Source organism: Argopecten irradians, unplaced genomic scaffold (genome assembly GCF_041381155.1).
Source record: "Argopecten irradians isolate NY unplaced genomic scaffold, Ai_NY scaffold_0199, whole genome shotgun sequence".
In the NCBI taxonomy this organism is placed as follows: Eukaryota; Metazoa; Mollusca; class Bivalvia; order Pectinida; family Pectinidae; genus Argopecten; species Argopecten irradians.
Genome location: NW_027187666.1, coordinates 7,068 through 26,875, shown reverse-complemented (window position 1 = coordinate 26,875; position 19,808 = coordinate 7,068). Strand labels below are relative to the sequence as shown.

The window sequence follows — 19,808 nt, the reverse complement described above, 5'->3', positions numbered from 1 at the left end:
TATTGTTCATAATACTATATTTACCATGGAAAAGCTGAAGAAAATTGGCACAGTTAATAATGACCAATGTCTAGTTTGTAAAACTGATTCAGAAACTTTACAGCATTTGTTTCTTGATTGTTCAGAACTTTCCGATTTTTTAGCCTATATCCAAACATTAGCAAAGAAACTTTTTTCAAAGGCTGATCAGAATTACTTATCGGATATTTCTCTAGGAAGTCTTGTACTTCTGGGTTTCACAAGAAAGATCAAATTCACTAATCCGTATTTCATTAACTTCTTTTTTGGAGTAGTTCGTTTCTGTATATTTAAAAGGCGCAACTTAGTAGTTAGTGATATGTCAAAGTTGAATTTGAAAACTTTCTTTAAGTATACACTTAGAAAATATTTTGATTATATTAGACATTATTATCAAATGGCAAAGAAATATCAGTTGTTCAAAAAGTATATTGCTGCAGATAATGCATTGTTAAAAGGTGATGATATTTTTTTAAATTCTAATGATTTGAGTTCCTTTGTTTTAGATATCTAGTTAACACTATTGTACTCATTGTCTTTGCATTATTATTGCAAATGAAAAGAAATTGAATGTATGCGTTATAAAGTACGTGATATATTGATTTCAAATGTTTATATTAAATGAAATGTGAGGAGCCTTCGGGGCCCCAACCCCGGGGGTCCTATTTGCTGGGAACATTAAAAGATTATTTTTAAAGATAAAAAAAAAAGTATCCCCGCCTGTCACGCGGGAGACCGGGGTTCAATTCCCCGCCGGGGAGGATTTATTTTTCAAAATTTCTATTTTTATTTTACATTTATTTACATCGCTCAGAGACAAATCGACTATGAAAAATCAAAACTCAATTCCATTAAAATCGATTATATATTCAAACATCCTTCGCCTTTTACCGAGGATTTTCTAACCTGTACAATACAGTTGCCGTACAGCTCGTGCCCGTTCAACCAAACTTTTAAGTTATATATGCCGTAAATTTATACTCACGAATCAAAAAGAGCTTTAATATTTTATTCACCACCAATTATAGCTAACATTTTGAGAATTTCAATACTTACAGTGCATAGATTTTAATTTTACAAGCACAAATAAGAACTGAAAACAATATGATTTTGGCAGGTCTACATTGCAGTGAAATGAGTACATACGGCATGACCATTAAGCCAAGTTGTGGTCTCCATTTTCATTTCACATTATAACGTGGTTATTAATTAATTGTAAATAGATTTCTGCAGGTGTGTTTCCATCGAAACATATGTAAGGCATAAAAACCGAGAATTTTACATTGCTTATAAGGCATATTACATGTTTGTCTGTCAGTCCCTTTCAATGATTTCCACAGCTTGATTCATTAAACCTGTTGGTTTTTAGTAGATTAATAAGAAAACAACAACTTGTCAAATTGTTCCCCGATCTTTATGGCACATATATCTTTAAAAGCAATTGTGCGCAACCTTGCTATCATCTAATCCTCGGTAGTATAGTGGTGAGTATCCCCGCCTGTCACGCGGGAGACCGGGGTTCAATTCCCCGCCGGGGAGGATTTATTTTTCAAAATTTCTATTTTTATTTTACATTTATTTACATCGCTCAGAGACAAATCGACTATGAAAAATCGAAACTCAATTCCATTAAAATCGATTATATATTCAAACATCCTTCGCCTTTTACCGAGGATTTTCTAACCTGTACAATACAGTTGCCGTACAGCTCGTGCCCGTTCAACCAAACTTTTATGTTATATATGCCGTAAATTTATACTCATGAATCAAAAAGAGCTTTAATATTTTATTCACCACCAATTATAGCTAACATTTTGAGAATTACAATACTTACAGTGCATAGATTTTAATTTTACAAGCACAAATAAGAACTGAAAACAATATGATTTTGGCAGGTCTACACTGCAGTGAAATGAGTACATACGGCATGACCATTAAGCCAAGTTGTGGTCTACAATTTCATTTCACATTATAACGTGGTTATTAATTAATTGTAAATAGATTTCTGCAGGTGTGTTTCCATCGAAACATATGTAAGGCATAAAAACCGAGAATTTTACATTGCTTATAAGGCATATACATGTTTGTCTGTCAGTCCCTTTCAATGATTTCCACAGCTTGATTCATTAAACCTGTTGGTTTTTAGTAGATTAATAAGAAAACAACAACTTGTCAAATTGTTCCCCGGTTATGGCACATATATCTTTAAAAGCAATTGTGCGCAACCTTGCTATCATCTAATCCTCGGTAGTATAGTGGTGAGTATCCCCGCCTGTCACGCGGGAGACCGGGGTTCAATTCCCCGCCGGGGAGGATTTATTTTTCAAAATTTCTATTTTTATTTTACATTTATTTACATCGCTCAGAGACAAATCGACTATGAAAAATCAAAACTCAATTCCATTAAAATCGATTATATATCCAGACATCCTTCGCCTTTTACCGAGGATTTTCTAACCTGTACAATACAGTTGCCGTACAGCTCGTGCCCGTTCAACCAAACTTTTAAGTTATATATGCCGTAAATTTATACTCACGAATCAAAAAGAGCTTTAATATTTTATTCACCACCAATTATAGCTAACATTTTGAGAATTACAATACTTACAGTGCATAGATTTTAATTTTACAAGCACAAATAAGAACTGAAAACAATATGATTTTGGCAGGTCTACACTGCACTGAAATGAGTACATACGGCATGACCATTAAGCCAAGTTGTGGTCTACAATTTCATTTCACATTATAACGTGGTTATTAATTAATTGTAAATAGATTTCTGCAGGTGTGTTTCCATCGAAACATATGTAAGGCATAAAAACCGAGAATTTTACATTGCTTATAAGGCATAATACATGTTTGTCTGTCAGTCCCTTTCAATGATTTCCACAGCTTGATTCATTAAACCTGTTGGTTTTTTAGTAGATAAATAAGAAAACAACAACTTGTCAAATTGTTCCCCCGGTTATGGCACATATATCTTTAAAAGCAATTGTGCGCAACCTTGCTATCATCTAATCCTCGGTAGTATAGTGGTGAGTATCCCCGCCTGTCACGCGGGAGGGACCGGGGTTCAATTCCCCGCCGGGGAGGAATTATTTTTTCAAAATTTCTATTTTTATTTTACATTTATTTACATCGCTCAGAGACAAATCGACTATGAAAAATCGAAACTCAATTCCATTAAAATCGATTATATATCCAGACATCCTTCGCCTTTTACCGAGGATTTTCTAACCTGTACAATACAGTTGCCGTACAGCTCGTGCCCGTTCAACCAAACTTTTAAGTTATATATGCCGTAAATTTATACTCACGAATCAAAAAGAGCTTTAATATTTTATTCACCACCAATTATAGCTAACATTTTGAGAATTACAATACTTACAGTGCATAGATTTTAATTTTACAAGCACAAATAAGAACTGAAAACAATATGATATTGGCAGGTCTACACTGCACTGAAATGAGTACATACGGCATGACCATTAAGCCAAGTTGTGGTCTACAATTTCATTTCACATTATAACGTGGTTATTAATTAATTGTAAATAGATTTCTGCAGGTGTGTTTCCATCGAAACATATGTAAGGCATAAAAACCGAGAATTTTACATTGCTTATAAGGCATACTACATGTTTGTCTGTCAGTCCCTTTCAATGATTTCCACAGCTTGATTCATTAAACCGGTTGGTTTTTAGTAGATTAATAAGAAAACAACAACTTGTCAAATTGTTCCCCCGGTTATGGCACATATATCTTTAAAAGCAATTGTGCGCAACCTTGCTATCATCTAATCCTCGGTAGTATAGTGGTGAGTATCCCCGCCTGTCACGCGGGAGACCGAGGTTCAGTTACCCGCCGGGGAGGATTTATTTTTCAAAATTTCTATTTTTATTTTACATTTATTTACATCGCTCAGAGACAAATCGACTATGAAAAATCGGAACTCAATTCCATTAAAATCGATTATGTATTCAAACATCCTTCGCCTTTTACTGAGGATTTTCTAACCTGTACAATACAGTTGCCGTACAGCTCGTGCCCGTTCAACCAAACTTTTTAAGTTATACATGCCGTAAATTTATACTCACGAATCAAAAAGAGCTTTAATATTTTATTCACCACCAATTATAGCTAACATTTTGAGAATTTCAATACTTACAGTGCATAGATTTTAATTTTACAAGCACAAATAAGAACTGAAAACAATATGATTTTGGCAGGTCTACACTGCACTGAAATGAGTACATACGGCATGACCATTAAGCCAAGTTGTGGTCTACAATTTCTTTTCACATTATAACGTGGTTATTAATTAATTGTAAATAGATTTCTGCAGGTGTGTTTCCATCGAAACATATGTAAGGCATAAAAACCGAGAATTTTACCTTGCTTATAAGGCATATTACATGTTTGTCTGTCAGTCCCTTTCAATGATTTCCACAGCTTGATTCATTAAACCTGTTGGTTTTTAGTAGATTAATAAGAAAACAACAACTTGTCAAATTGTTCCCCCGGTTATGACACATATATCTTAAAAAGCAATTGTGCGCAACCTTGCTATCATCTAATCCTCGGTAGTATAGTGGTGAGTATCCCCGCCTGTCACGCGGGAGACCGAGGTTCAATTCCCCGCCGGGGAGGATTTATTTTTCAAAATTTCTATTTTTATTTTACATTTATTTACATCGCTCAGAGACAAATCGACTATGAAAAATCGGAACTCAATTCCATTAAAATCGATTATATATCCAGACATCCTTCGCCTTTTACCGAGGATTTTCTAACCTGGGTACCGTTTCACAAAGCATACGTAACTTTACGGGTACCCGTAACCTGTACGTAAGTTATTTTGACCGTTTCACAAAGCACACGTAAGTTACGGGTACCCGTAAATGACTTACGGGTACACGTAAATAACGTCAAAACCGTACGTAACTTACGCCAACAAAATACCACCCGTAAACCCCACGTAAACGTAAACAAATATGGCGGCCGTGTTGTTTTTACAAGAAGAAGATGAAAATCGACGGATGATTAGACGAGAAAGGGCGTTCCGGGACCGGCAAAACATCTTAGAGATGTTCGATGATGTTTCTCTGATTGAGAGGTATAGACTACCGAGACATTTAATCAATGATATATTGCTAACAATCTCACCTGTTATTACACGCCCAACTCGGCGTTCACATGCAGTGCCCCCCACAACACGGGTCCTTGTGTGCCTAGATATTTTGCGAAGGGGGGGGGGGGGGGGGTTCTTTCAGAAGTAGGAGATCTGCACGGGATTAGCAGAGCATCTGTTAGTCGCAGTATTTCATCTGTGACCAATGCACTCTTTGACGAGTATCGCCATATTATAAAATTCCCTTCCTCCATGACTGAAGTCCGTGCAGTGAAAGAAGGTTTCCACGAAATCGTCGGATTGCCCAATGTTGTGGGTGCTATTGATGGGACTCTTATACCAATCCAATCCCCCACCGTCGACGAGCACGTATTTGTTTGCAGAAAAGGTTATCATGTACTAAATGTGCAAGCAATCTGCGACCATTCTTTGAAGTAAGATGTATTGATGTAACTCATGCATACCCGCCAGCGTTCTTTAATTGAATGAGAGTGATGTCCCCTAAGTCGATTATAATAAAGAAAGAAAACCAAAAAGACGGAACATACAATGTGAAAGCCGTACACCTAAATATATCCCTGAATCATTTTTGCTACAATACCAAAGCGATGCACTCTAAACGTGTTAATCAGTTTGTGCTAAACAATGAAAAAACAAAATTAAGCCTCTTAACTCTAGTCCTTGATTCTTGACTATGATATCATCATTGTTTTAACTGTAAATTTTTCGTCATGATAATTTCAATTGGTGCTGATAACATAAATTATGTTAAGAAATGCATAATTATTTTTTAAAAAAATCATGAAGACTAAATGTAAATTAACCTTTAAGTAGGTCTAGTTCATGGGTACATGTATGTGAAAAATATACGGGGACCTGAGAATTAGTTTACATACAATGTACATATATGTAATGTGTGTGTGTGTGTTATTTATACATGTAGTTTATTTTGACTTAATGTTCTTGTTCAAAACAGATAAAATGTATATCCATATTTTGTATTATCATAGAAGGATTACAAAACATGTGGTAAAAGTTGCCTGTGGAAAATAGCACGCGTATTATATTTATATGCGATATGTCGAGCCATATTTGTCGATTATTTCAAAGCATGGTTATATTGTCGTATATTTTTTTGATATCTGCTCGAGTTTTATGCACAATAAAGTATACAAAACAATGCAAACTGTCATAGAGTACATATGTACAATGTAGGCTCTGTGGTAATGCATGGTATGGATATTAGCATCACGTTACCATTAATTGAATCCTCCTTATACATGTAACCATCACAGCAAGGATATACAAGTGAGGAGGATTTGTCACAGCTGTCTCTTTACACCATACTATACACGACGCGGGACCGATGAATTGAGAGTAAAAATCATTTTTCTCAACAAATACCTGTAAGATTTAGAAGAAATGTCGTAAATTGTCATTAAAAGATATATATCTCATGAAATGACGGCCCGCTTCAGAAAGTAAAACGGTAATTATAATCCCACAGGGATCTGAGAATTAGTTACAGTTTATAATTATGGACCCATCAGAGTCAGTGGCCGAAGACCATTTTAGACGTTTTAGAGGTCTAGGTCAAAAATCGGTATATCATACTCTACATACCGTATTCGCCGTAATTACATATAGCATCCAAACTGTAACAAAGGGGGCACTTATTAATGAACCAAAATGTAAGTTGTGGACGAAAAAAATCAGCCATATTTTAATCCTTTCTGTACTAATAACACATTAATCAGTTACATGTACATTAAACATGCATATGTCTTTCATTCTTTGAGACGCATTGTCCCCGATGTCGTGATTCACATGTAAAGACTCGCGAGTTCATATAATAAATTATTATGATGTTAAAGGCATCACATGTTGTAAAACATTGTTAAATCCATTGGATGGGGGCGCTTATACAACTTCAACTTCTTCTCTAGAAGATGGTAGGTGCGCCTATAGGGGGAGGGTCGTTTATACACGTACGTATTGGGCGAGTCAAAAGGAAATATGTCGTCGCCAAAAGTGCTCGCGACGTATTCGTCCAAAACACCGAGTGACTTATCCTCCTCATCTACATCCTTGATCACAGATAGGGAACAGAAACTCGACACATTATTTTATATCTTAGGTTCATAAATGTCGTCTGCAAATGGCCAGGGTCTGTTCACGACCCACAGTGGTGTTGGAACGACAGTGGACCAGATGTATGGATGGCTGTTAGGGGATTCGGGTTATCCCTTGAGGCCATGGCTTCTTACACCAGTAGCCATCCCTGCATCCAAAAGTGATGAAATGTATGTGCATTAAAGTGAATATATATATTTGATTGAGTAACATTCTTAATATATACGTGAACGTGTATATGTTTGGAATCGCGAAGGTCCCAAATTCGCTTTAAACATGCAATTTAAGTAAAAGGGACGTGAATTCATTTATCCGTGAAACATATAATAGATTAGAAACTATCCGATGTGAATAATCACAAGGAGACTTGGTCCACTACATGTATTTTTATAGAGTACATAACAAAACACCTTGCAGAGAACGAAATGCAAACAGAATGTGAATTCAAGTACATGCATTAAAAGGTTATTTTAATAAGAAGGTAATGAAATCACTGATCTCTATACACAATTTATTTTTTCAGTTCGCAATTGTACATACCCGCTAATAAAGATGTAACATACAGGCTTACATACTAAATGTACCTACTTACATACAGACAGACAGACAGACAGACAAACTAATCATTTAAGTCTCTTTGTTATCCATGCAGGTACAACAAATCTCATATGAAAACAAGGAATGTGGTAGAGAGATCTTTTGGACTGCTTAAGTCAAGATTCAGGTATTTTAGTTTGTACAAAAATTGATTTCCTTTATATCAATGGAAGTAAAAGAATGATAAATTGAATGAGTACATAAGGAAAATATAAACGAGTATGTCAAATACATGTAGTTGCATGCAGGTGCAATATATGGCCATGTATCCATTGTACATGTATATAATCAAACTTCAATTTCAATTATTTTTTCTATATATTTGTTTAACATAGAGAGTATACTATCATAATATGAAGTACATACATGTATGTATATGATATCATTTAGAAAGATTTTTACTTTTTAGATGTACGAAACTGGAACGAGTTCACAAATGGTTCTCTGAAAATTCCTTTCAGGTGTTTACACAAGTCTACTGGTTGCATCATGTTTTCTCCAGCAAAAACATGCAAGGTGGTTTACGTTTGTTTTATTCTTCATAACTTGTGCATTGATAATGCGGTTGACCCTCCCGAGAATGAAATAGATCCAGAACCAGAACCAGAAAACATCCAATACCATGGACATCTGGAAGATGGACGCGATGTCAGAGCACATCTTATTCAGCAACGATTTTGAATGTTGAAATATCATTTACATATAGTTGATTTAATGAACAGATATTCTTCTTACCATTACATTTCTGGTTTTTTTTTTTACTATGTCTGAAATTTAAAATCAGATGAGCAAGATTAAAAACATTTGAGAAATCGAAGTATCAATAGTGTCTTGAATGAAAAGTAAGTTACTATTTTCTGGCAGCCATTACAGAATTAATGCAAGTACATGTACATGTATACCCAGTGGGCCTCATGAAATTCTTAAAATCCAATATTTTATCCCTTAAATGAATTACCATATCCATAACAGGTGTAATCCTAAGCCCCTATATTAAGGCAGAAATTACGACACTACGTATCTATAATCCAAATATAATGAAGAAATCAATGCCAGTTGTTATACTGATAACAGTTTTTGAACACTTGCACCAAAACCTTGAACTACAAATTAAATAATCGACTTCACTGCAATAATATAAGATATCCCGCCTCTAAACATTATAGAGTTATCTGCCCTTTTGAAAGATACAATAAATTGTGATGTCATGGTATATATGTACTGTACATTTACACAATTTTACTGAATTACCATGACCTTAACAAAGGCTTAAAGATGCTCCACCACCGCTGACAAATGGTATTTTTTTCAATATCAAAAATAGGAGCAGGCGATTTAGTATTTTTCTTCAGTAACAAAAGTTACTTACTTTACACTATTACCACCATTGAAAAGTTTGAGCTTCTAATTTTACTTCAAGTTAAATTACAAAAAATAATAAATTGCATCCTGAAAAAATTCCGTGGCACTTTATCCTTTTTCTGTTGATTATACATACATATACACGATTAAACACCAATTATTGTTCAAGTGATTAATATCACTTATGCTCTGTCGGCGGTGGAGCATTTTTAAATAAATTTTATTACAGGGGAAAGGGACAAAGATGGCGGGCTAATACTTAATGTATCACGTTTTGCCAAGGACTGCAAAAGTTGCAGTCTCTCTTTCTCAATGTCAAATTTCTTTTTGTCCAGTTCCAAACGCTCTCTCTCTATCGCACACCTCATCCGTTCAACGTCCAGACGCTCCCTCTCTAAGGCAACCTTTTCCTTTTCAAGTAAGATGATTTCTTGACTTGAATCTGAAAATGACATAGTTATAGCACATGTAAAATATCTTTTCTCAATTAACCATTTATAGCATCATTTCATTATTGACTTGAATATTCGATCAAGATGTGTTTTAACCAGTGCTCTATCTTTATATAGGCATGCAATGAACATCTTTCACTTGGCATTCTTAGCCGATGCCAACTGGATAGAGGCAAATTCTATGAAGCACACTAGGGCTTAGCGCTTCATGTTGAATTTTGTATAGATATTGGCTATGAATGCCAACAGAAATACATTCAATGCTTATATTTACATTTGGTTACAATTTTATGATGAAATCAGAAAAGATTTTGTATCTATGATAAATTAATTATTCGTTATCCTCAAGGATGGAACAGCCATTTTCCATGATTGCTGGCACGACAGTTGTGATGTCACAATGATAATGATGTCACTATAAGCAGTTGAATTTCATAGTCAATAAGATTGCCAACAACATTTGGTAAGATTACATAGTAGGACTGCAGTGAAAATGTAAATATATTCATGTACATGTACATAAAGGGATTCTGAGAGAAAAAACAAGGTATAAATTCGATATCGATGCCCTAAAGTCTCAAAAACAAATAATTTTTATAAACATGTAAATAGTGATAACTACATTAGCCTTAAGACATCATAAATTGATTTGTTCATATTAATACATCCATTAATATATCTTTACATATAATACCTTCACATAGAGATGTAGGTCTTTTTGTTTTCTTTTTGTAGTGAAGACATGTAGTGCTGATCTCCGCTTTTTCTATTTCGCAGTCATCTAACAATAAAGCACAAAGTGTTCTTCATATATCTCAAATATAGAAGAGCAAGGTACTGACCTCAACTAGAAACGAGCACCTGTGGTTGTATACATGTAAATATACATTTCTCTTGCGTATATTAGTTATATGAAAACCTAATACATAATGATCAGTTTGACCTTTAATAAATTAAAGGTATTATTTTTTATAATCATTTTTTACTAGGATCACTTGATCTTTATTATTTTATCAATATTGCTGACTGCTTACTTTCAATGATTTTAATTATTCTAATTTGGTAATTGAGATATGTTCAGGTGAACTTGACCATAACAGTATGATTAGAAATGGAAACAAGGTCCTTTTTACCTGATGTGACTTTCCTCTTCTTTTTGAAGACAATTGCATCATCTGTTTGAAATGTAATATATATAGGGATTGGATTTCGTTTTTATGTTAACCATGCTTGAATGGAGCAATTCCTCTAAGAATATATTCTATGGGGCCCATTTACGTTGCATATAATATTTTCATACGCAAGTTCAAAGTTCAATGTTACCATGCAGTTATGGTAAACAAAATCGGCTAGTACTTACATATAGTGATCAAGCCTAGCAAGTGTAAAATATATAAATGTATTAGATTATTTATTCAGCATTGAATTTAAACTGTTATAAGTTGGTTAGTATTACTGAAGAATGAGTTTTTGGAACTGGACAACGGCAAATTTAATGAATGCAGTTCAATACTTATTGACATTTACATATTTATTATATTTTCATAATAAAATCTCTAGAGATTTTCCATTTATAATGAATAAACATTGATATATTATATAATTAGACAATACATGTATATAAAAGCATAAAAAAATACGTGTACAACAATGGCATAATGTTTTTAAAAAAAACAAGAGGCCCATGGGCCTTAACGGTCACCTGAGTTGGAATATATAATGAAACAAATAATGAAACAAATGAAAGACATATAAACACTATATGCTGGGCCTTGAAGTTAGTCAGTGATTTATAAATTTGACTTTTTAGTCTATGAAGAGTATTTGCTTCCATCAAACCTGTGAACTTAGAAGTATTTTTTGAAATTTTAATCATTTTGACCTTTTTTGGCCCCGTCCCTCTGCCCCCAAGGGGTTAGACAGGATCAATATGGATATGATGTTAAAATGCTATATCAGGCTAATAATTCTAACCAAGTTTAACTCGTTTCCAATGAAAATTGAGCAAAAAATGCTCTTAAATGTGCCTATATAAACTATAGTAAACTTGACCCCCTCCCCAGGGGGAAATGTGAGACCCCAGGGTCATATAATTCACAATTTTTCTAAAGGACCTTAAAGTGTTCACGGAATGGAAAATACTGAAAAAACGCTGATTTGGGGAATAACCGGATGTGACGTCACAGGGACAACGGCAGTGAGGTGTTTGGTAGTGGGGTTATACAACAAAGGTGGACATATAAGTATTCCTGAAATGGGGTTACGAGAATTTTAAAAATATATATACAGTATACAGTTAAGATGACGTTTTAATTATATATAAAATAGGAAATATTGCAACTGAAATCAGGCTAAATACATAAGTAGATTAGAGGAAACATGTATAAGTTATATATGTTCTGGTATAAGCCAGGTGGACCTTGTGTACAAACTTTTAACTAGAAATCTTATGTCTGTTTTTACAGCTAAATTGACAGACCTCGAGAATATTCAATTTTCATTATGTGATCTAATTGTCAGAATCAATGCACAGTACAGAGACCTGGTCCTTTTATAGACTTTTAAAAATGATAGTCAGGGCAACTGATGAGTATAAATGTCTTTGTTGAAACAAAATTAAATGCCAAAAGTAAAGAAATTAAAGGTATACATAAAATTATCTATTAAGCAGATCAAAGTTTAATTTTGTAATAAATACAGTTAAGTTAAGAGTAAATTAAATAGGCAACAGTGAAATTTATTTGGCTCCATTAAATAAATTTCCCTTTTAGCCCCTCCCACAGCCCCCTGGGGGGTGGAGACCATATAATTCACAATTTTGATTGGCCTTATGCCTGACAACGACGACGGTCAAAAGGTGATTAGAATAGGTCACTTGAGACTTCGTCTCAGGTGACCTAAAAATATATGTTCATGGACAGAAAATAAACATTTTAAAAATCTTTGCATAATCAACAATGTTCAACCTCGAGATAAACTATCCATCTATAAAATTATACATACCCTTTGGAACGCCCTCAGGTGTTGCTGCACCTTCAATACATTCACCAGCTGTACTCTGCTGACTCCATGGAGTAAATGGAGATGTCAACTGACCTGTCGATATTTCAATGTTGATTTTTCACTCTTCACTTCAAAAGATGCACTTAATATGGAATTACTATCTCATAAGGAGAGTGAAAAAGGTTATTTTTTTCATGAAATCTAAATAGACTTGTAAACATAAAAGATGTATAAGATTCAATTATCTCCCTTAATATATTGCAACCTTATAAAATTCATTAAACCATTTTCCTTTAAACTTATATTTAAGACATGAAAATTGTTAAAAACAAGAGATCCCAGAAGGATCTTGGTGCCCACCAACAAATGATCTATGCCTGACAATGAAAAGGGGGATTTTTCCCTGCTTTTCAAACTTTTTCAAACATACTCCATTGTACATATAAAATTTGAGACAGATCCCTTCAGATAGTGGGCTAAAAAATGCATTACATATTACCAAGCAAAAGGTCTTTTAAATAAAAACAAAATAATTAATGACTGAATCTTGATTTGGTCGAATGATTCATGTTGAATTTTGTTTTAAGAGCAACACAATTCATCACCCCATGAAATTGACCAAAGCAAAGAATCAATCCTTATTATATTTTGATTCAAGAATATTTCATTTCTACTTTTTATAAGTTAAAAAGGTGTGTGATCGAGCCTTTCTGGGCATATGCAAGTCTACAATGAGAGATGTGAGAAAATAGACTGATATTTAAATACAGCTTATTAAAATAAATAGCGCAAATATTATAATTGAAATATAATGTAAATGTGTTTGAAAATTTTAAGTTCAAAACTTTATCAGCTTTATACTGTTCTTCTTCACTTACATGTACTGACAGCATTACTTCTTCCTGAACAAGGTTGACTGCTCCCACTTCCTGCTGCAACTTTAGATTTCATGTTGCTGTCTTGTGTATCTGTTAGAGAGATGTACATATTCTTTACGCAATATATAATATACATAATAAAAATGAAATAATGTATTTTCTCGGTGCAAGGGACATATAATAAACTATATTGTCAATACATTTCAGAAATGTACATATACAAACTTTTGCAAAATGATAAAAAACAGAATCAAAATAAAGTGTTGAAAAAAGGAACTCAAACCATACATACCGTATTCACTGTAATTAGCGCCCAGGGCACTTAAATAATTGTAACAATGGGGGCACTTATTAATGAACCAAAATGTAAGTTGTGGACCAAAAAATCAGCCATATTTTAAATTAATCTGTACTCATGGTACTTTAATCTGTTACAGTAAACATAGATATGCCTTTTATGCTTTGAGACACATAATATGGGATACAATGCTGATGTTACAGGCCACAATTATTGTTGTAAATCCATGGGATACAACTTCAACTCTTCTCCAGAAAAGGGGAGGGGCATATAGTGTAGTCCTTTGGTAATGAGTTTAACATATGTACACATTTTGGAAAGATTTTTTTCCTTGTTTGATAATTTTATAATGTTCATGCAGTGTAATCAATCAATTAAAAACATAATTTCATAGGACATTGATTAACTTACACACCAGTATGTCAGAATTAGTGTAGTTAAATGATATTTGATGTTTCATTTATTAATCTGCCATTAGCATCAAATAGTTATATATACCTTCCATTGACGACTCCACACCACCTTCAATACCAACGATGGAAGCTTTTGAAATCACAGTTAGAATCTGTAATCACAAAAGGATGTACAATGTCTGATAAAAAATGTGTAATATAACTGAAATAATGAAGCTATTATTCAATGGCATTGCATTTCATTATATTTACTTATCATTTCTACTATATAAACTAGCCGAGCCAAAGTGAAGTCTATGTGAGTAAATGAAACCCAAAACATGACCATTATGATGTCAATAATGTTGAAATAGTAATTGAGACATATACCTGCTCCTGCATCTGTGAGAGCGGTTTGGGAGCTGACCCTCCACCTGTCTGTCTCTGCATCATCATGCAGGGCAGACTCCCTTTTTCTTGTTTCCCCCACCATGTCCTGCCACTTCTTCTTTATTTCATCTCTACTTCTGGTTGTAGGGCTTATTGCATTGATGCTGCTCACGAACAGAATAAAAGATAAAAATGATGCATGTAAAAATGAGAAATGGAAGACTGTCCTTTTTACCTGTTGATAATCATAACAAAGGTCATTGACTTAATCAACTTAATTCTTAAGTAATAAATCTTCCTTAAAATTCGTAATGCTTTTCCTAAGGAGAATATTGATTGCTTGATGGGCTTACAGCGTGCTACCCCAACTGAGAACGACGTGTGTATATAAAGTAAACCCATACCGCTCTACCGCTGACTTGTATCGATGTACTGAAATTAGTGTAGCTAGTTATTTTTAGACTTGAGTACTGTCGCCAATCCACAGGTAAATCGCGGGTGCTCTGGCTATATTATAGCTGTACCAAACACAATCGTATACTACAAGGATTTATAAGTGAGAAGGATACGTGACTGTCTCTTTACATTACTAAACACCACGCGATACGCCTATGAACCGGAAATAAAAACCGTTTTGCTCAACAAATACTTGTCTTATCGAGTCAAACGAAACACCAATGTAAAGTTTATTAAATTTCACAACGTTTATAATTTGTGTTAAGGACGGATAATTTAGAGAATATGTCTTAAATTTTCGTTAAAAAAATATGACAGCTCATGAAACGACGGCCCGCTTCAGAAAGTAAGACGGTAACCCTCGCACCCGCAAGCTACATCAAAGGCTGCGCCGGCGGATATCAAAGGAAAATCAGTCGTCGCTCAACGTCACGGTCAGTGCACAAACACAAAAGCTCCTGCCTTGTACTCTCCCAAAACCCAGTGTGACTTATCCTTCTCATATACGTCCTTGTATACTATAAAAGCTTGTGCTAGTTATGTGCCTCTCATGAAACGTAGACGTACCTGTCTGTGATCTGTTGCCAGACGTCAGCTTTTTTTTTTATAGTAACAGTCGAGCTGAACTTGCACTGAATAATATCTATGTGCTGGATAGCCAGCTCTGCAAGCGTCTGGCATTCAGTTTCAGTAAAGTTCGGACGCCTCTTCATTTTGTTCTCCATTGCCTATCGTCTGCTGCTGCTTGGGCGATGTTTACAAATGAAGAGTTCCACTTTTTGCGACTTCCGGTCTATGTTACGTGCACGTAAATCTGCACGTAAGTGCGGAAAGTTAAGTACGGTTTCGTGAAACGCCCTTAAAATTTACGTACACGTAAAGATACGTGCACGTATATCCTACGTGTACCCGTAAAGTTACGTATGCTTTGTGAAACGGTACCCAGTAACCTCGCGTGCTTTTTGCATTAAAACAAAAAGAGGAAGAGAAATGATGTTTTTAAAAAACTGAGAATTTTGGCTCACCTCTCCCAAAGTGAGTCTACGGCATGGCGCAGCGTCTGTCCGTCCGTTTGTCCACATTTCCGTTAAATCTTTACCATTTCATCATATCTATAGAATTTCAAAGGTGGTAAAGTTATGATGGCATTTAAAGACCTGATATATATATTTTTTTAAAATTTCTGTTCCTTCTACTAATGTAGACTGTCTTATTTCCATACTATGTAATATTTCTGATCATACCAATTTTGAAAGGTTGATCAATGAAACCACAAAAATTTAATATAATTTAACATGAGTTTGTATTGATCGATGGAATATAAATACGACTGTTCTAACTTCTTATCAGCGAAATATTTGGATATTTAAAGTACCTTATTAATGAATGCATCTTTATGTATTATATAAAGAAAGCTTTTTTACATAGTGCCCAGTCCGTGGGAAACTGCTAATTTTTCTTTTAGTAAAAGCTGAAAGTATTGTGTGATCTAATTAATTTTATCGCACCTCGGACAGAAATGTCCCCAAATGATTGGCGGAGAGCCGTCACGTGGTGACCCCCTAACACTTTATAGGGGGTCAGTAAATTTTATTATGGTGCAATATGGCGGCTGTCGCCCTCGCTTCAAAATTTAAACACATTCTCTTCAACTAAATATACCACTTCATTACCGTAAAACTATATATTACTTGTTAATTTTTGTGTAAAAATAATTTTAATCGTTTTAATACTTCAAATTAAATGAAATGCATTTTTTTAAATACGAGTTGCTTCCCCTACTCCAGTTTGAAAGTTGATGACGCGGCGAAAGTCAAACGTAGCAATTCAAGCATTTTCTAGACTGTGATTATAAACAAATGGAGGTGTTCGGACCCACAGATCAATCCTCACTCTACAACCAATTTTTCGGCATAACTTTTCAGTGATTATCTCAGCAAGAATGCACAGATGATCAAGGAGATTGTGCTTAAAATGTTAGATGGATGTTTTGTGTCACTCTTGTTTGTGATGCTTTCAATATACAGACGGTCTGGTGTAGTATTGAGGTAGGCCTACTGTGTACATAGGAATGTCGAACTTATTGTTGATTTATGAATTATTCAGTATTATTTTGCAGGTTCCTTATACAGTGTATTTGAAAATTCTTGAAATTAATAAATGAATAAATAAATGTATAGCCGACTGAAGAAGGCCAATTATTTTAAAAGTGTCGATTGTTTGTTATCATTCGCCAGTATGATTTAAGTTTGATTTCATATTCTTGACCAAACAAATACTATGAAATAGGAAAAAAAGAATTAATGAAACAATTAAATGGTCCTCGATGCGATAAATTCGTTATATAGTCAGTTACTGACCCCCTATAAAGGCATAGAGGGTCAGTAAGAAGTATAGGAGGCTCGGGCTACGCCCTCGCCCCCTATAAATCTTACTGACCCTCTATGCCTTTATAGGGGGTCAGTAACTGACTATATAACTAATAATATTGGTAAAGTAATGTCATTAAATTAATTACATTGGTAAAGTAATGGTAATCAATTAATTAAATTGGTAAAGTAATGGTAATTAATTAATTCAACAGGTAAAGTAACGTGTGATTTAATTAATTGCATTGGTAAAGTAATGGTTATTTAATGAACTACATTGGACCAGGTAAAGTTATGATAATTTAATTAATTACATTGGTATAATAATGTGTGACGTAATTAATTACAATGGTAAAGTTATAGTAATTTAATTAATAATATTGTAAAAATACATGTATTGATAATGCCATTTTAAAATGTAATGAGTATTTTTAATTAATACAAGAGACCCAGAGGGCCTGTATCGCACACCTGGTTTGTAATGCCAAGTACATATGTAATGTTCTGAATACAAGTTCATTTGTTTCTTTTCTGAAGGAATTTGAATATTTACCTCTAATTCCCCTATTGGGCCCCACTCTTTCTGCTCCAGGGGGTCAAAGCCAAAATTTATACGAATTCTGTAAACCTCAAGGATGTTTCTGGCCAAATTTGGTTACAATCAATGCATTGTTGATTTATGAATTATTCAGTATTATTTTGCAGGTTCCTTATACAGTGTATTTGAAAATTCCTGAAATTAATAAATGAATAAATAAATGTATAGCCTACTGAAGAAGGCCAATTATTTTAAAAGTGTCGATTGTTTGTTATCATTCGCCAGTATGATTTAAGTTTGATTTCATATTCTTGACCAAACAAATACTATGAAATAGGAAAAAAAGAATTAATGAAACAACTAAATGGTCCTCGTTGCGATAAATTCGTTATATAGTCAGTTACTGACCCCCTTTAAAGGCATAGAGGGTCAGTAAGAAGTATAGGAGGCTCGGGCTACGCCCTCGCCCCCTATAAATCTTACTGACCCTCTATAAGAAGTATAGGAGGCTCGTCAGTAACTGACTATATAACTAATAATATTGGTAAAGTAATGTCATTAAATTAATTACATTGGTAAAGTAATGGTAATCAATTAATTAAATTGGTAAAGTAATGGTAATTAATTAATTCAACAGGTAAAGTAACGTGTGATTTAATTAATTGCATTGGTAAAGTAATGGTTATTTAATGAACTACATTGGACCAGGTAAAGTTATGATAATTTAATTAATTACATTGGTATAATAATGTGTGATGTAATTAATTACAATGGTAAAGTAATAGTAATTTAATTAATAATATTGTAAAATACATGTATTGATAATGCCATTTAAAAATGTAATGAGTATTTTTAATTAATACAAGAGGCCCAGAGGGCCTGTATCGCACACCTGGTTTGTAATGCCAAGTACATATGTAATATTCTGAATACAAGTTCATTGTTTCTTTTCTGAAGGAATTTGAATATTTACCTCTAATTCCCCTATTGGGCCCCACTCTTTCTGCTCCAGGGGGTCAAAGCCAAAATTTATACGAATTCTGTAAACCTCAAGGATGTTTCTGGCCAAATTTGGTTACAATCAATGCAGAACTCTAGGACAGATAGCGATTTATAGGATTTACTTTTGCTTTCCCTATTGGGCCTCGCCCCTCTTGCCCCCGGGGGGTCAGAGCCAAAATTTATACAAGTACTGTTTCCCTTCCCCCAAGGAAGTGTCTGGCCAAATTTGGTTGCAATCCATGCAGAACTCTAGGACAAGTAGCGATTTATAGGATTTACCTCTATTACCCCTATTGGGCCCCGCCCCTCCTGCCCCAGGGGGGTCAGGGTCACCATTTATGCAAAATCTGATCCCCTTCCCCTAAGGAAGTTTCTGGCCAAAATTGGTTGCAATCCATGCAGAGTTCTAGGACATGTAGCGATTTATAGGATTTACCTCTATTACCCCTATTGGGCCCTGCCCCAGGGGGTTCAGGGTCACCATTTATGCAAAATCTGATCTCCTTCCCCTAAGGAAGTTTGTGGCCAAATTTGGTGACAATCCATGCAGAACTCTAGGACAAGTAGCGATTTATAGGATTTACCTCTATTACCCCTATTGGGCCCCGCCCCTCCTGCCCCAGGGGGTCAGGGTCACCATTTATGCAAAATCTGATCCCCTTCCCCTAAGGAAGTTTCTGGCCAAATTTGGTTGCAATCCATGCAGAACTCTAGGACAAGTAGCGATTTATTGGATTTACCTCTATTACCCCTATTGGGCCCCTGCCCCAGGGGGTTCAGGGTCACCATTTA

The 19,808-nt window shown here is 34.6% G+C and overlaps 1 protein-coding gene, 2 non-coding genes and 1 pseudogene across 4 annotated transcripts; 3 read left to right on the top strand and 1 right to left on the bottom strand.

The window, feature by feature from the left end:
• The first annotated feature begins 1,485 nt into the window (after positions 1-1,485).
• On the top strand, positions 1,486-1,557 carry Trnad-guc (transfer RNA aspartic acid (anticodon GUC)). Its single transcript has one exon. It is a non-coding gene; the product is annotated as a tRNA-Asp (tRNA).
• Positions 1,558-2,259: 702 nt separating this feature from the next.
• On the top strand, positions 2,260-2,331 carry Trnad-guc (transfer RNA aspartic acid (anticodon GUC)). Its single transcript has one exon. It is a non-coding gene; the product is annotated as a tRNA-Asp (tRNA).
• A 2,678-nt stretch (positions 2,332-5,009) lies between these two features.
• On the top strand, positions 5,010-8,557 carry LOC138312072 (putative nuclease HARBI1; annotated as a pseudogene).
• A 378-nt stretch (positions 8,558-8,935) lies between these two features.
• On the bottom strand, positions 8,936-16,067 carry LOC138312071 (uncharacterized). Of its 2 annotated transcripts, none has more exons than XM_069253140.1 (8): positions 15,675-16,067; positions 14,652-14,815; positions 14,368-14,434; positions 13,572-13,661; positions 12,694-12,786; positions 10,824-10,865; positions 10,385-10,471; positions 8,936-9,680 (listed from the first exon to the last, which is right to left on the bottom strand). In XM_069253140.1, exons 2-8 carry the CDS (start codon positions 14,715-14,717, stop codon positions 9,448-9,450), a joined length of 678 nt encoding a protein of 225 aa, XP_069109241.1. In that variant the 5' UTR covers positions 14,718-14,815; positions 15,675-16,067; the 3' UTR covers positions 8,936-9,447. The 2 variants fall into 2 exon arrangements, with proteins under 2 accessions (XP_069109241.1, XP_069109242.1); XM_069253141.1 differs by having other exon boundaries at positions 12,694-12,781; positions 13,582-13,661.
• Between the last annotated feature and the right edge of the window lie 3,741 nt (positions 16,068-19,808).